General features: G+C 37.0%; 1 protein-coding gene across 3 annotated transcripts in view; it reads left to right on the plus strand.

Annotated features, from left to right (window-relative positions):
• Positions 1 to 13,797, plus strand: part of SLC26A7 (solute carrier family 26 member 7) — a 66,197-nt gene extending 52,400 nt beyond the window's left edge. For 2 of the 3 annotated variants that reach the window (XM_065053959.1, XM_065053960.1), the window contains exons 14-19: positions 3,042 to 3,179; positions 4,934 to 4,982; positions 7,657 to 7,757; positions 9,496 to 9,550; positions 9,640 to 9,743; positions 11,864 to 12,045. In XM_065053959.1, coding sequence (XP_064910031.1) covers positions 3,042 to 3,179; positions 4,934 to 4,982; positions 7,657 to 7,757; positions 9,496 to 9,550; positions 9,640 to 9,743; positions 11,864 to 11,899 — 483 coding nt within the window. In that variant the 3' untranslated portion in view covers positions 11,900 to 12,045. Of the gene's footprint in view, positions 1 to 3,041; positions 3,180 to 4,933; positions 4,983 to 7,656; positions 7,758 to 9,495; positions 9,551 to 9,639; positions 9,744 to 11,863 lie in introns of all 3 variants that reach the window. The other variant, XM_005499456.3, reaches the window with a different exon arrangement.
• Positions 13,798 to 14,135: the final 338 nt, after the last annotated feature.

Here is a 14,135-nt window from a genome sequence, read left to right on the forward strand (position 1 = left end):
CTATCTTAGCTTATTTGTTACTTTTAAGTTTGCTCTTTGTAAAATTTTCCTAATTCTTAAGTCTAAGGAAATATCTTGGCAGCAAGGGCAGGAGCCATCTGAGCAGACAAGAGCTGTCTCTGTATTTTTATCAGACCTCCTCATTTCCCGAAAGTCCTTTGATAACTCTCATCCTCCGCAATCTCTTTTCTCTCCCCGTTTCTGTCCCCAGCCCCTTATGACTGGCCTGTCCCAGTGGACACCGAGTGTCACTGGGGAAGGAGGGACAGCAGCATGAAGTTGTCACAAACTACTTCACACATCTCACTACCCTGTACTCAAACACAGGTACCTTCACATGAAAAATGGATGGAAGAACCTCTGAAAGACCATGTTTTTAAATTTTGGCTTCTTACAAACTTAAAGCTACCAGTTGGAGATTTAAAGTTCTTTTGGTTATTTTCACTGCAATTATAATCAGAGTTCTTTGTGGTCAGGCCTGTGGTAAGAAAAGAGGGGTAATGGCCCAGAGAGGTGAACTCCTTTCTCTGAGATGAGCTGGAAGGTCAGCAGTCAAGAAAGAAGTAGAACCATGTGTCCTTTCAGCACAGAGTCCCATCACTAGGACATCCTGCCTTCTTCCACTGTGGCAGTTACTACCACATCTTCTTTTCTAATGCTTGTGAAAGGTCTTAGGCACCAGTAAGTGACATGCTCAGCAGGTATTACCTCAGCATTAAGAAGCTCTCCTCTAAAGCATTTGTTTTTTCAGGCAAATGTTTTCCATTAGAGCTATCTTGGGCTCAAAATTTGAACTTGGCTCAGGGGGGTTTACTGTTTTGGCATGCTGAACAATGCTGGAATGTGAAAGGTACATGAGAATAGGGAGGACTCTGAAGCACAAATTAAAAACACTGTTGTTGAGGCTGGCCCAGCTGTCAATTATTATATCAGTTTTCATTCTTAATAAAAATGTTGGTGTAAACTTTGTCAGGGAAGGATAACCAGAATTTGATTTCCTACTATTTTTTCATATCAATTCATAAGACATTTTGCACAAATCCCTATGAGTATTTTTTTTTTTTTTAAGTTAACTTCTCCCCTGCTTTTTTCCTTAATCATTAAGATTAATGCCAGCAACCAAGTAATAACAAACTAGTGTCTGCAGACAGTGTGGAAAACAACGTTTTGTTAAGAAAGCAAATTGCTCAAGAGTTTATTACACAAAACAAAGAAGGAAAATATTTTTAAGATTTAGAAAATGCCCTTAATTGAATTTAGAGTCACTGGGTTACAGCAGGCATTTGGGGTAATTTTTAATGTATGAATGTTAGGCTGATCCAAGTTCCCCTGGTAAATAACAGCTTAGACGTAAACAACAGGACTTTCAAACATAAAAATATGCAAGCTTAATCATCAACCCTGCCATTAAGGTCTGTGGATTTATAGGGGTTATTTCATCAACAAGAGAAAAAACATTCTAATGTGGAAAAAATCAACAGGGTATTTAGAACCTTATGTGAAACACTTTGCATCACAGGCATTCACTGAACTGAACTCTTACCCAGTCATAGACTTGACTATGCAGAGAGAACAGGGCAATTGATGGTATCTGACAGCAGGAATAGGCCGCCTGAGATAATTTTCCTTCTTTCTTAGCAAGGTCATGATAACAGGAAGTCCATTTTTCTCAGAACAGTTCTCATTAAGAAAGCAGCTAGAAGAAACCAGAGCCAGGAATAACTAAGCCAAATTTGGCACAGTTGTCCTTGCCCATCCTGGACAAAAGACTATACCTAAGTCTGTCATCTGCTTGATTCCGCCTTAGGGTTTGAGCCTTTTGGGTTTTCTACCTCATATTTTTGGAAGCTAATTAGCTTCATGATCTCACAGGCTTTGATTTTTGCACATCAGTCTTCCTTTTTCTTAGTTTTCATCTTCCACTTTGCCAGTTCTGGTATGGCACCACATTCCCCACTTATCTCCCCACCAAGCTGTGTATAGCACCTTTTTTAATGGGAATTTGTTTGCTGTTGGAGTATTCATCCATTCAAGCATATATTGCCCTCTGTCTTGCCCTTGCTTTAGAGCTTTGTTTCATAAGATCTTAGCCATTTTAACTGCAAGTTAGGCTTTGCCACTTGATTGACCGAGGCATGTTGGTGATGTGATATGTACCACAATCACACTCGTTAGGTAAATCGCGCAAAGTCCCTATGCATAATCTGGGGTTCATTGCTTCAATTTTGTGTGTTTGAAATGCTTCCCTAGTCAATACAATGGTTGCTGTGGTGGTGTCTGAGAGATTGTCTGGTTCCCAGAAGTCTGAACAGCAGTCTGCAATGAGGAGGTAGTTTGTGTGGTTTGTGGTAAAGATTTCCATTCCTGTTTTACTAGAAGTCTGTTGGTAAAACTGTGTATCTTCAATTCAATCCTACGCTTTTTTGAACTACTTAAAAAATGGTCTGTCAGCTCCTCTTGTGTTCGAGTGTGACCTTGTTGCATCTCTGAGTTTTGTCAGTAAGAATGGAGGCTTTTTGAATCTTTATCGTGAGTTCTTGGGTTTTGCTTCCTGTTACCCATTGCCATAAGTAATTCATTTCTGAGAGCTGATATTCACATAAATCAAGTATTTGGTTTCAGTAGTAAATGGAAATTTTCTGTATCCAGACCCCTTTTTGCACTTAATGATACTATATTTTATTGCATATAGCACTCTTGTGAACTAGAGTCCTTTTTGGAGAACTTCTTGGAATCAGATCTGTTGATCTGCCTTCACAATCTGCTGCTGACCTGCTGAGGTGTTGTCAGCGGCAGTATTTGTGCATCAAAATCAGCAGAATGGTGTCTCTCATCCTGTCTCATTCTTCCAAAATGGGCAGTTTTTTATGAGTTGTGCATGAAGACAGACCAAGACAGTTATCTGTTAAGTCATGTCACAATCCAAAGCTGCTTTTAGGTTGATTTAGTAGAATTTTCAGTATTTTAAAAGAAGTTAGATTGGTTTTTAGTCTCAAAACCCAAGATAATATTTTCAGCATTATTTTTATTTAATTCCACAGGAATCATTAAACCAGGTAAAGATAGTTTCAGTCAACAACCCATTAGTCTTTCTGAATGCCAGGAAATTTCATGCTGACCTGATAAAGATAATCCAAAAGGACAGCACGAACAGCCAGGCATATGAAGATGCAAACAAGGTAGGATGTGCTATACACTTCAGTAAACACGATGACAGTGTTGAAGATCACAACTGCTTTCTTTGCATTTCTTAGGGAATGTAATCAGATACTGAAATAGTTATAAAAAAGTAATATTACAAATAGTTAATTTAGAATAGAATAAAGTTAATCCTTATCTTAACCAGATTCAGTAAGGATTATTTCCTTATTATTGTTTGAAAATAATATCTACTATTTATGTATATGATCCTTTAAGAGAAATCAAAGCATTGATGAAAAGCTCTTCGAAATTTCTGTCAGAACTTACATAACCTCAGGCAATATAAGGTTGTGATTATATACAGACAACAAGTAGCTACAAATCTACTTGAACAAAGTGCAATTTTTTTTTGCTGGAGGTGAGTCCAGGAGGGATAGACACTTTATTTCTGTTTCTAACTATAAATAATTCCAGGAGAATTAGGAAGAAGGTGCAAACTTGCTAAAGTTTTTCTCGAAGGTAGTGTTTCTTTTTGGTTTTCTGCACTGATTGTCTTGGAAAAATAAACAGTATACAAATTATGTATAACTCAGTTTTGCAGAAGATCTTAGTAAGTATTGTATTTTTTAAGTTTATCTGTACATAACTACTGTAAATTCCTATAAAAGACCCCAAAAGGGAATAAAACCCCATTTATTTTTCTGTCATTGCAATTAAGATATTCTAATACCGTGCAGTGCTTACTGTAAGAAATTTAATCTAGTTTGAAAAAATGGGCTGAGAAAATCACAGTCATTTCTTAGATGAGTTGTTAAGACAGTGTCCAGCAATGTGTATCTACCACCTCTTCTGTCTTATGACAAAGACTTGGCTACCCATACTTGTTTTGATGACTGGCTTCTCCTCATTGTTCAGAAATTCAACTCAGAAATTGTGCTGCTTTTTCCCCTGGTTCTGCTAGGCTGACTGATATTGATATGATAACAACCCCCAAACCAGAAACATATTACTTAGGATTTGCATGGAATTAATTGATGAGCTAATTTAATAAGTGTAGCAAGTTAATAAGTTAGTTTAATAAATTAATTCATAAGTTACTTAGGAGGGAGATTTTATCCTGTGTCTCTTCTGTAAGGTACTTGGCAGAACAGCTGCCTGAAATATTGTGCATATTTTTTTTCATGGAATAAACATATTTCTGCAGCACATAATACGGGCGAAAAAAATTGCACTTTGGATTTTGTTTCTGTGCTGTATTTTGGGGTTTAAGTCATACTTCTACTGAGATATTAGCATTCATATTGAAATAATTGTAAAAATTTTTCTCCAGATAAAAGTAATTATTTAATAAATTTACATATTAAAAAAGTTCTCACTAAAATATTAGCATAGCAGGTGGGATTGCAGCAAGTAGAAAGCTGATCTTATAAAATCACTGACTAGAATTGATCTTTTCAAGAACATCTTCCCCATATTTTGTCCACTTCTTAACCAACCCCTGCTTCCCCAAAAGCATCATTATCATAATATGCTTCCTAGTGGATCCAAACATGTTGGTTGAGTCATCTAAGAAGAAAAGCAGAATATCAGTTTGGTATAACTTTAGAGGAATACAGAGAGACATACTAAGTATTATTTATCCAACAGGCTGTTGCACACATGATTTTGGAGAGAAGGAGTTAACTTCAATACCGGGAAGCAGAATTCTTATGTATTGCATTGATTTTCTCTGGTTACTATGCATTGGACTAGTTTTCTTTGGTATGTTAATGGTTTATTGCTTTTATTTCAGTGTGAGCAGAACACATTGCTCTGTTCATTTTCCAATGGAAGCTGTCGTGGTGAGTTTATTATCTATAAATGATATTAAAACCAAGATGGATATATGTGCAAAATGGCTCCTAAATTTTCTATTTATTTCTAGGTGAACTCAAGGTGCCTGGAGACTAATATTTGTAATCAGATCAAACATTCAATTAAGCATGAGTGCTAAACAATGTTAAAATCTGTTAACCTTTGCCTAATGGGTCCTATTTTTCTTCTCTTCTTGGCTGACTGTTTAGGATTTCAAAAGCAGGGATCCAATGAAAATACTGATTCTGCAGGAGTCCCTGCTTATTTCACAGGCATCGCTGTGTTCATACAGAGACAGGGATGCAGTGGGGGCAACCACTTCCCATGTTATAGCCTGGATGGGTTTTCAGGCAAAGGCCTAAGAGGCTGTTTTGCTGTGCTCTGGTCTTGGGTTTTTTTTGCATTCACAGTGGGACTTAAATATTAGTATGCAAAAGTAAAAAAAGGATAAAATTAGAGCCATGTTAAATCTTTGTGATCTTTAAAGCCACATAGGAGAAAATCTCAGAAAACCTCAACTGAACCACCATTAACACTCTGGCCACTTTTGTTCTGTATATCAGTAGAGGACAGAATAAAGAAAAAAACCTAAGGGTTTGCTTTCAGTTAAGGATTAAGCTGGATAATTCTACTCTTCCCACATTTTATAACACTTAAATCAAAACAGAGTACATGCATTCCCATGGGAGAGCTACAGCAATCTTTTGCAGAAGATACTTTATACAGATGACTTCATTGTGGATGGAATTAAAATTTTGTGTTTATTTAAAACACTTAGAAGCATTAAGGCCGCAGCAAAGAATCCAATTTGGGGGCTGTTGTCTGAATGTTTACATTTATTAACTAGACTCATGACATTTTATGATACCACAGTGTTCAGTTTACTTGGGAGTGATGGAGTGTTCTGCTCTAAGACAGCGACACAATTATAATGGCTACTGAAGATTATACAGGGTTATATTGTAAAATACTCCAAGAGTGCAAAGTGCTTCATATTATGGAAGGTCTTGGCAGTATATATTTTAGTCTTCTTCTGGATGAGCTGGTTTCTCATGTTACTGAAGTGACGGAGAGCACAAGACTTATTTTCTGATTGCTTAAATCCTGCCTTGAGAACTTCAATGCTCTGTTGTTCCTTTTACCAACCAGTCTATGATGACTTTTCATGGGAGCCTTGAAATAAAAAACAGAGAGAAAAAAAAAATAAAAACTCCTATAAAAAGGGAAACAAAATGTGGGGCTTAAATTTTTAGGAAGGAGGAGAACAGGAAGACATAATCCTCAACCCTTATGGCAGTTGTCCTGGAATGCATGGTGATGTACATCTTTGTCAAAATCTTTATCTTCTCTCTCTTGGGGATTCCAATTTGCCATTGGTCTGTATCAGCATCAAATTAAATGACTGCTTTTAGTGTTGACACTGATTCAGAGAGGGCACAGGTCTGCCCCTACCCCCAGTTCAGAAGCCAGGCAGCATCTACTGCAGCTGGGGGGAAGATAACAGGAGTCAGTAACAGGGAGAAAGACTAAGTTCTTTTGTTTCAGAGACAGAGGAGGTGCATAGAAAAGATTACAGTGAGCAGCCTATCAGATCTCATAAATCCTTCCTGGGTTCCCACCACTGCAATGTCAGGCAGGAGGTTTCCTTTGAAATTTTGTATTTTTGTTTGAAATGTATCTGTTAATGTACATTGGACAGTACAAAGGCAGTAAATCTCTGGAGGTGTGAGTCCAAAAGGCTCTGGCTCTCAGACTACTGTCAGAAATGAATTAGCTCCAATACAAATCTACACCATGGAGAAATTCTAAGTCCTCTCAAGAGTTTAAAATCTTTTCTTCTGCTCTGTCAAAACCATTTAGCTTAACCCATCTTTACATTCAGAATTCTTTTCCTTCATCTTTTGCTTTTGAGTTTTGTGCATTATGGTAACTGACATTTGTTCATAGAGCAATGTAAGTAAGATGTGCATTATTTTCTAGTTTTCCCTTGGTCAAAACCAGGAATCATTATCTATGTGCTAGTTCAGGATGCGTTTAGTACAAAGTGTGCTTAGTTTAAGCACAAAATGACCTGAGGTTGAAGAATGAGTTTAAGACCTGTGTAAATCTTACCAAAATATCTTTTTTTTTCCCCAGCATCAATACAAGATAGTACATGAAAAATTAACCAAACAAAAAACAACATAGTAAACCCTTAGGAAAATGAAACACTGCACTTTACATACTTTTGTTCCTTATGGGATGATATTAATTAAGTCAACAGATATTTAGGTACTACAAAAGGGAGTATCTTATCAGAATTTGAAAGAGAGATATATTCTCTTTGTAACACATGCAAAATCATCCACACAAATCGAGAATTATCCTGACTTATTTAGAAGTTCAAATCTGAAGAAACATTTCTTTAATCCTTGAGATGATTCCTGTCTAAAACATCTTACTAACAATATGTTCTGCCTGTCATCACTTCACCCCATTTCTCTGAAGGTCCTTCATTTGTGCTTCTATAATATGCCATTTGCTTAATTGATGTCCCAGTCCACAATAGTAAAATATTTATTGTGATAATTTAGACTTATTTTGTTGAAGTATCATCATTCTTATATTACTTTCTTGACCATCTCGTTTTTAATTAAAGTTTTTCATTTTCCAAATGTGCAGGTGAGTCATTGCAGTCATGTCACAGTGAGCGACATGTTTTGATATTAGACTGCAGTGGACTGAATTTGTTTGACTACACTGGAGTCTCAGTGCTGCTTCAGGTATTCATAACATCACGCAAATCCTGTACATAGAAATATAATTACACATACAATTTATTGGGACCTGCTAGTCATAATCACATCTTTATAAGTACATAAACATGTCACTTGTGGAAAAGATGAACACAGATTTTATATTAAACTGCATTTTGTTTATATATAAAATTATATAAAAATAATTCTAAAGATGAATGACATTCTGTGCAAATATAAGTATCTGTAAGTAATGGTGATTAGCTTCTGAACTGTTTTTTTTAAAGCTGTTTTAGGTCATATTGGACCCTGTCATAGCAGTTGTGTCAGTTGCAGTGGAGCTATGTGTGGATTTGCTCCTTTAAAATTTCAGCTTTTAGTTCTGCGATTTTATCTGTATGTCCTGCTTTCCACTAAGCCAGAGGTCTTAATGATCTCCCTTTTTTCTCCTGTGGGTTACATGCCTGGCAGGCTGGGCTCCTCAGGCATTGCAGGAGCTCCAGGAAGCTCCCAGGAGACCAAAACTGGTAACCACAAAATAAGCAGTTCTGTATGGTGGATGAAAAGTTATATTCAAAAGCTATTTCTTATGTTTGATTTGGTCTGGCATTTAATAGCTGTGTAGTGGGTACAGATTTAAATGAGTATCCAAGGTTTGGTTCATATAAGTTTTCTGAGTAAGTCAGAAGACCAAATTTGAACTTGGGTCTCAGCCCAGGCCTTTTCTTATCCAAATCGTTTTCTCCATTTACTACAAGAATTAAGCAATGAAGTGTTGCCTTAAAAATATTAAATTAAAACTGTCTACAGATGGGGATATAGTAAAAAATAAAACCAGAAAAATTAAATGAAGGGAGTAGGAGTTATTCTTTATTACGTCTCACCTCAAAATGTAGAGTGTTTAATAAAACAAGTAGATAAAGCATTAATTAAAAAAAAAAAAAAAAAGTGACGCTGATGTTCTAAAGTTTTTAAAGACCTCAGGACTGCACATTATATCAAAGAAGTGTTAGACAAATTTGGGAGAGGTAAGTCCATCATGGGCTGTGAAATGAGCAGGTTGGGAGTGCAGCCTCTGACTGAATGACCAGTCCATACCTGGGTTACCCCAAGGAGAAGCACACTCAATGTGTCTGCTTCATTACACTCCCCCCCAAAATACCCTCACAGCTGTTTGAGTTAGAGGGGTTTTTAGTTGAGTCAGGCGTCTGGTTTATTATTAAAAATGGGATGTTCTGATGTGGTTATTAATGAATCTCTTCTCTTAGAATTGTTCCACTTTACACAAGTTATTTAAACATTTTTTGAAGCAAGGACTGCTTTGGATCCTCATCTGCCAGAAAAGGCCCTACTCTGGTTCTAGAGCCATTTTCACTTTATTATTATTATTTATTGGTTTTTTTTTTACTTTCTAGCTAATTCAATAATTAGTCTGTGTGAATCTGAATGTGGAGAGGAGACAGGGAAACTTGCTAAAAAAGGAGAACTGAAAAAAAAAAGCAAAACTACAAAATACAATAAAAAACTGTTAATCAAATTCGCGTTTAATTCTCAGCAAAGCCACCGAGTACTTCGGGGGAAGGAAATTAGTGTGGTTTTGTGGTGTTTGCGTTATAGAAGGGCTCGCCCTGGTGGCTGCTGGCAGCATAGCCTCAATAGCAGCATCCCTGCACCATGCCTGCTTTGATTAAGTTCTTTTCATGTATTTTATTCTCTGTTGGTATTTTATTTTATTTTTTTTAATTTCATGTTTTCACACATATAGATTTACATGGACTGTAAAAACAGGCACATCGATGTGTTGCTAGCACACTGCAAAGGCAAGTATCAGCTTCCAGCAAAATTTTTAACATGATGGTGTATATACCCACACTACCTTATCAGTGCTCATGTGTTTGTTTCATTACAGATTCCTTGATAAAAGCAATGCAGTACGGTGGAAATCTTGAGTCTGAAAATCCTGTCTTCTTTGAATCTATTTCTTCAGCAATTGATGCCATTCATATTCACAGGGTGAGACTTACAGGAGGGGTGGGTGAAGTCTGGAGGGTTTCTTGGAGGCTCACAGCAACTTGTTAAAGTCTGAGGAAATCTTATTTGCTCAATGAAACTTTTGTACAGAAATCTTTTATCTGCCTATTCTCTGCAACTAGTCCTCAGCCTCTGGACTGCAGTCAACGAGTGTTTCCTGCTAGCATTGTCTTCCCGTCACTGTCTCTCCTGTAGCAAAACTTCTCGGTCTTCTATGCTAGATCCAGAGTTGCTGTGCTGTGGTGCATTAATCTGGGTGCATTCTCCATGGGAAAGCATAACATCATCTAGAAACACCTAAAGTATCTTCTTGGTGAGGCAAATTAACTCACACCCTGTTCTGCTTTACTGAATATACGCACCCCCAATCCTCAGCCTGGATTGCTTGAAGCTACTTTGCACAGCACTGCTCTGTTCTGACCGAAATGCTTCTGGATCCTTAGCAGGCTTGTTTCGCACTAATAAACTTGCCTCTCCCCTGCACTGTGATGTCCGTGTTGGCTCACTGGGTGGGCAGAGGGGAGGGGAATTGCATGAGCTAGAAGAGAGCGCTAGCGGGAGAGTGAAGAAAAAGGGTTGGCTCAGAAATTGAGGTTTGAGGCTTCAATATGCATCTGCTTGAACATGTATTTACTTGCTCAATAATGATTCTTACATTCCTTGTTAAGAGTCTGTAAACCTGAGCTTTCCTCATAAACCCTGTGAGCCTTTTCCAGTGTAATCCCAGCATAGCTGAGCTTCCATTACAAGCAGCGTGCTTTCCCATGGTTTTAGTTATGATTCCAAAGATGGCTTGAGCTTGGCTCAGAGCCTTCTCCAAGAGACATTAAACTCATTGTGGTCTGTGGTTTGATTTTTTTTTTTCTTCACTTTGTATTTTACTAATTAAATCAGAGTTGCCTATGGACAAAATCACTTTCCATTGATTTATCCAGATAAGGTGGGTTGGCACTGTTGGTCTAGTGGATTGACCAGAAAAATATTTTCTCTTCAGAGCTTTACTATATTTTGATCTTGTTGCAAAAAAAATTTTACTGAAATGGTAACTGCGGGGCAAAAATAATGGGGATGACTACTGTATATATTTTGTCTGGATCTGTTTAGATTAATTTGAATTATTGTTCTGATATAAAATATCTGTATTCTTTATAGAAATTAATTAATCTTCCTAACTGTCTTTTAAGATAGTTATGTATTAGCATTCCCATTTTATGGAAATGGGACATGGAAAGACCAGGACAAATGTCCAAAGTCACCAGGATGAGTTAGAACTCAGAAACCCACTTTCCTAGGAACTGATCCCATGTTTCCACCAGAGCTGCTAGACAAATCAAAACTCTGAATAGTGGCTTAACAGATTAGTCTGAAAGGCTTACACACAGCCCTAAATATTAAATGTAATTATGAACAGTGTATATATGCTGCTGGTGCCACTTCAGAGTACTCCAAGTATGTGATTTGGTGTTTTTTATGTGTTCATTGCGTTTAACATCTGAAGGTAAGAGAAGATGAACAGGAGTAAAAAGGCAGTGTGACAGCAATAGCAGCACCACACTATAAACAACACAGTCCATGTTCTCTCACTGTGCCTTTTTAAAATGCTAGATCAGGAGGAATTTTAAGTGTTTACATGAAGGAAAAATTATGGGATGGGATGGGATGGGATGGGATGGGATGGGATGGGATGGGATGGGGTGGAAAAGAATAGGAGGAAGGAGCTGGAGACTTTGTGAAATGGAAAGTGATTTGTTCCGATTTACATTTCCGCTTCCCCCTTAGCAAGTGATAGTCATTCACTGACAGAAAGGTAAAGGCAAGAGGGCATCATGGTTTCTTTTCCTCTCTACTGCTGTTTGGCAAGGCAAAGGTGCTCTTACCTAAATCCTGCAAGGATAATGCGTTGTAATTCTAATTTTATGTTAATAAGTTGATGAGAGACTCACCTGTTGCTTTATGAAGTTAATTCTCACGATAAATTACTTTTTGATTTATTAGTCTTTATAATGAGGGTATTTTCAAGTTAGCACTGCTTCATCTGCTAATTTTACATTATATTCTAGGAAATCATTATAATACATTTTTTTCTGCTTCTCACAATTCAGAATTACAGCAAGTTCAGTGACCAGAGTGAAGTGTGATGTCAACCCATTGAATATGGCTGGTCTAGTCTGCCCATATGCAGAAAGAGAGCTCCCCCACAGTTTCTTCTTAGTGTTCTCCAGGGGATCTCACAGATGATCTTTTGTATGCCATATATATTTACTACATTTAGTAATGACAAATCTGCCATTCATTAAAAAAAATTTTCAGCTGCCATTACTCGGAGAATGTTCATACAATTGTTCTGTACTGGTTTTATATAATATTTTTATACACATTTAGACACAAATTATTAGAAAGCAGACATGAGGTACTGTGTTTAACAGTAAGTTATATTCTTTTAGATATCTTCTATTGTAACGTTAGTTGTAATACGCATCTGTAGTTTTGTGCATGAAATAATGAGACATTATGAATGCTTAAAACCAGTTTGTTTTAATTGATACTGTATATGCAGGAAGCCATGCAGCAGTGCATATTCTGTTTCTAATGGATTTATTTCCTTTCTTCTGCTCAAAACAACCATTTGCAATAAGAGCATCATATCACAGCAAACGTATTCTTCCATTTCTTGTAGATGGTTTTGTATGCTTTTTAAGGTCTGCCAAGGTCAGTGTGGGCAGTGTATATTCAGACAAGGCAGATGTATGTTGACTAAGTGCACCGGATTTTCTCCCCTCTAGTAATTGCCATGAGTTATTATTATGGCTCGTTACATTTTCAAAGCCACAGGTATTCTTTATTTCATATCAAAGAGGAAAAACCGGTAGTAATTTTCCAAAACATGTTCTTGTTTCCAGCATAGAGTAGTCAGCATTTCCAGGTTGAGCTGTGATTTTTTTTTGCTGGAATTTTCAGCTTGTGGCAGCTGAGAGATGACAGTGGGGAGGCACTTAAGGTGCATGCCACAATTCAGCCCTGATTCTGATGTGTAGTACTGTGTGCAAGCACACAAATGGGATGGAGGAATTAATGGGCTGATTATTTGGCTTGTAATTATGGATTCCCTTCGATCATATCAGATTATGCTGTCGTATCAGTATCATGTTGTGTGGCAACATGTGTGCCTTTTTTCTTCTTGTCTTTGTTGCCATACGTGAACTCTAGAGGGAAAATGTGAGGTGAGTAAAAAGCAATCAAAAAAAGATGAAGACAAGGAAGTAACTCACTAACTTAAAAAAAGCTATGGAAGCTAAAAGCTGAATTAATATGGCATAGCCATAATGGCCATTGTAGTACTACAGAGAGAAGTATTAAAACAAGAGTGCTTTATGCAGCTCTAGTGTATAGGCAAAATCTAATGCTAGGCATCCTCTTTCCAGCATTGGTTACATACATATGTTTGTCTGGACTCTTCTTGCTCTCTGTGGCCAAAGCAGCTGCCTGCAGTAGATGAGGTGCCTCAGGAAGTGGTTTTCATGTCTCTGCACACTTATGTTAATGCATCGATAGGTTTTTCTTCTGGTCTTGGTGATTCTGCACTGCTAGAAGACGATAGGAGAGAACCATGGGGTTTTTTACCCTTTCAGTTATAGGTGACTCCTGAAATTATTCCCCATTTGGTCCCACAAATGACAAGAAGTGTTCTGTACATGTTTTTCTGAAACTGCTTTCATAAATACTATGTAAAGGGTTGATTAGTAACTGTGAGAAGCTTGTTATACACAGGAGAAATAAGTTCTATACATTGTCCCAAGCGCATTCATTTCAGATGCTGTAATCGAATGCAAATGACTCATTACACCCTCGGACTCAATAACAGGCTATAACATTTGACTAATAATTTCCTCAAACAGTTTTAGTAATTTATGAACAGTTTAGAAACTATTTACATTGTACTTTAAATGTAGAAGTATCAATTTTATGTCACAGCTGAATGGAGATCTCTACTTAACTGTAAACTTAATAAATGAATAAATCTTATCTTTTCTACTAAGTTCAGTATTTGATAAACTCTTTTTCTGAAAATTTACAGGTAAGTCCATTAATAAAATTGTCAAAAATAGGGTCTTTAGCAAAGATAGCATCTAACGGGAGACGTTTGGTTTTGTTCTGAATGATCTTGTAAATGGAACAACTCAGATGGTTTTAAAGTTGTTTATAGTGTTAGTCCTTGTGAAATCCTCTGCATCTCTGCACCAAATTAACCATTTGTAGTGCTAATCAAAATGGTTTCCAATTTCCACTGCTTTCAATGGGAATAATTTTTCCACAGCTACATGGCTGGTTTGACATGGACATTTATCTCTTGTTAGCTCAAAGACCTTCAGTGTC

The sequence above is a fragment of the Columba livia genome, chromosome 2, assembly GCF_036013475.1.
Source record: "Columba livia isolate bColLiv1 breed racing homer chromosome 2, bColLiv1.pat.W.v2, whole genome shotgun sequence".
Lineage (NCBI taxonomy): Eukaryota > Metazoa > Chordata > Aves > Columbiformes > Columbidae > Columba > Columba livia.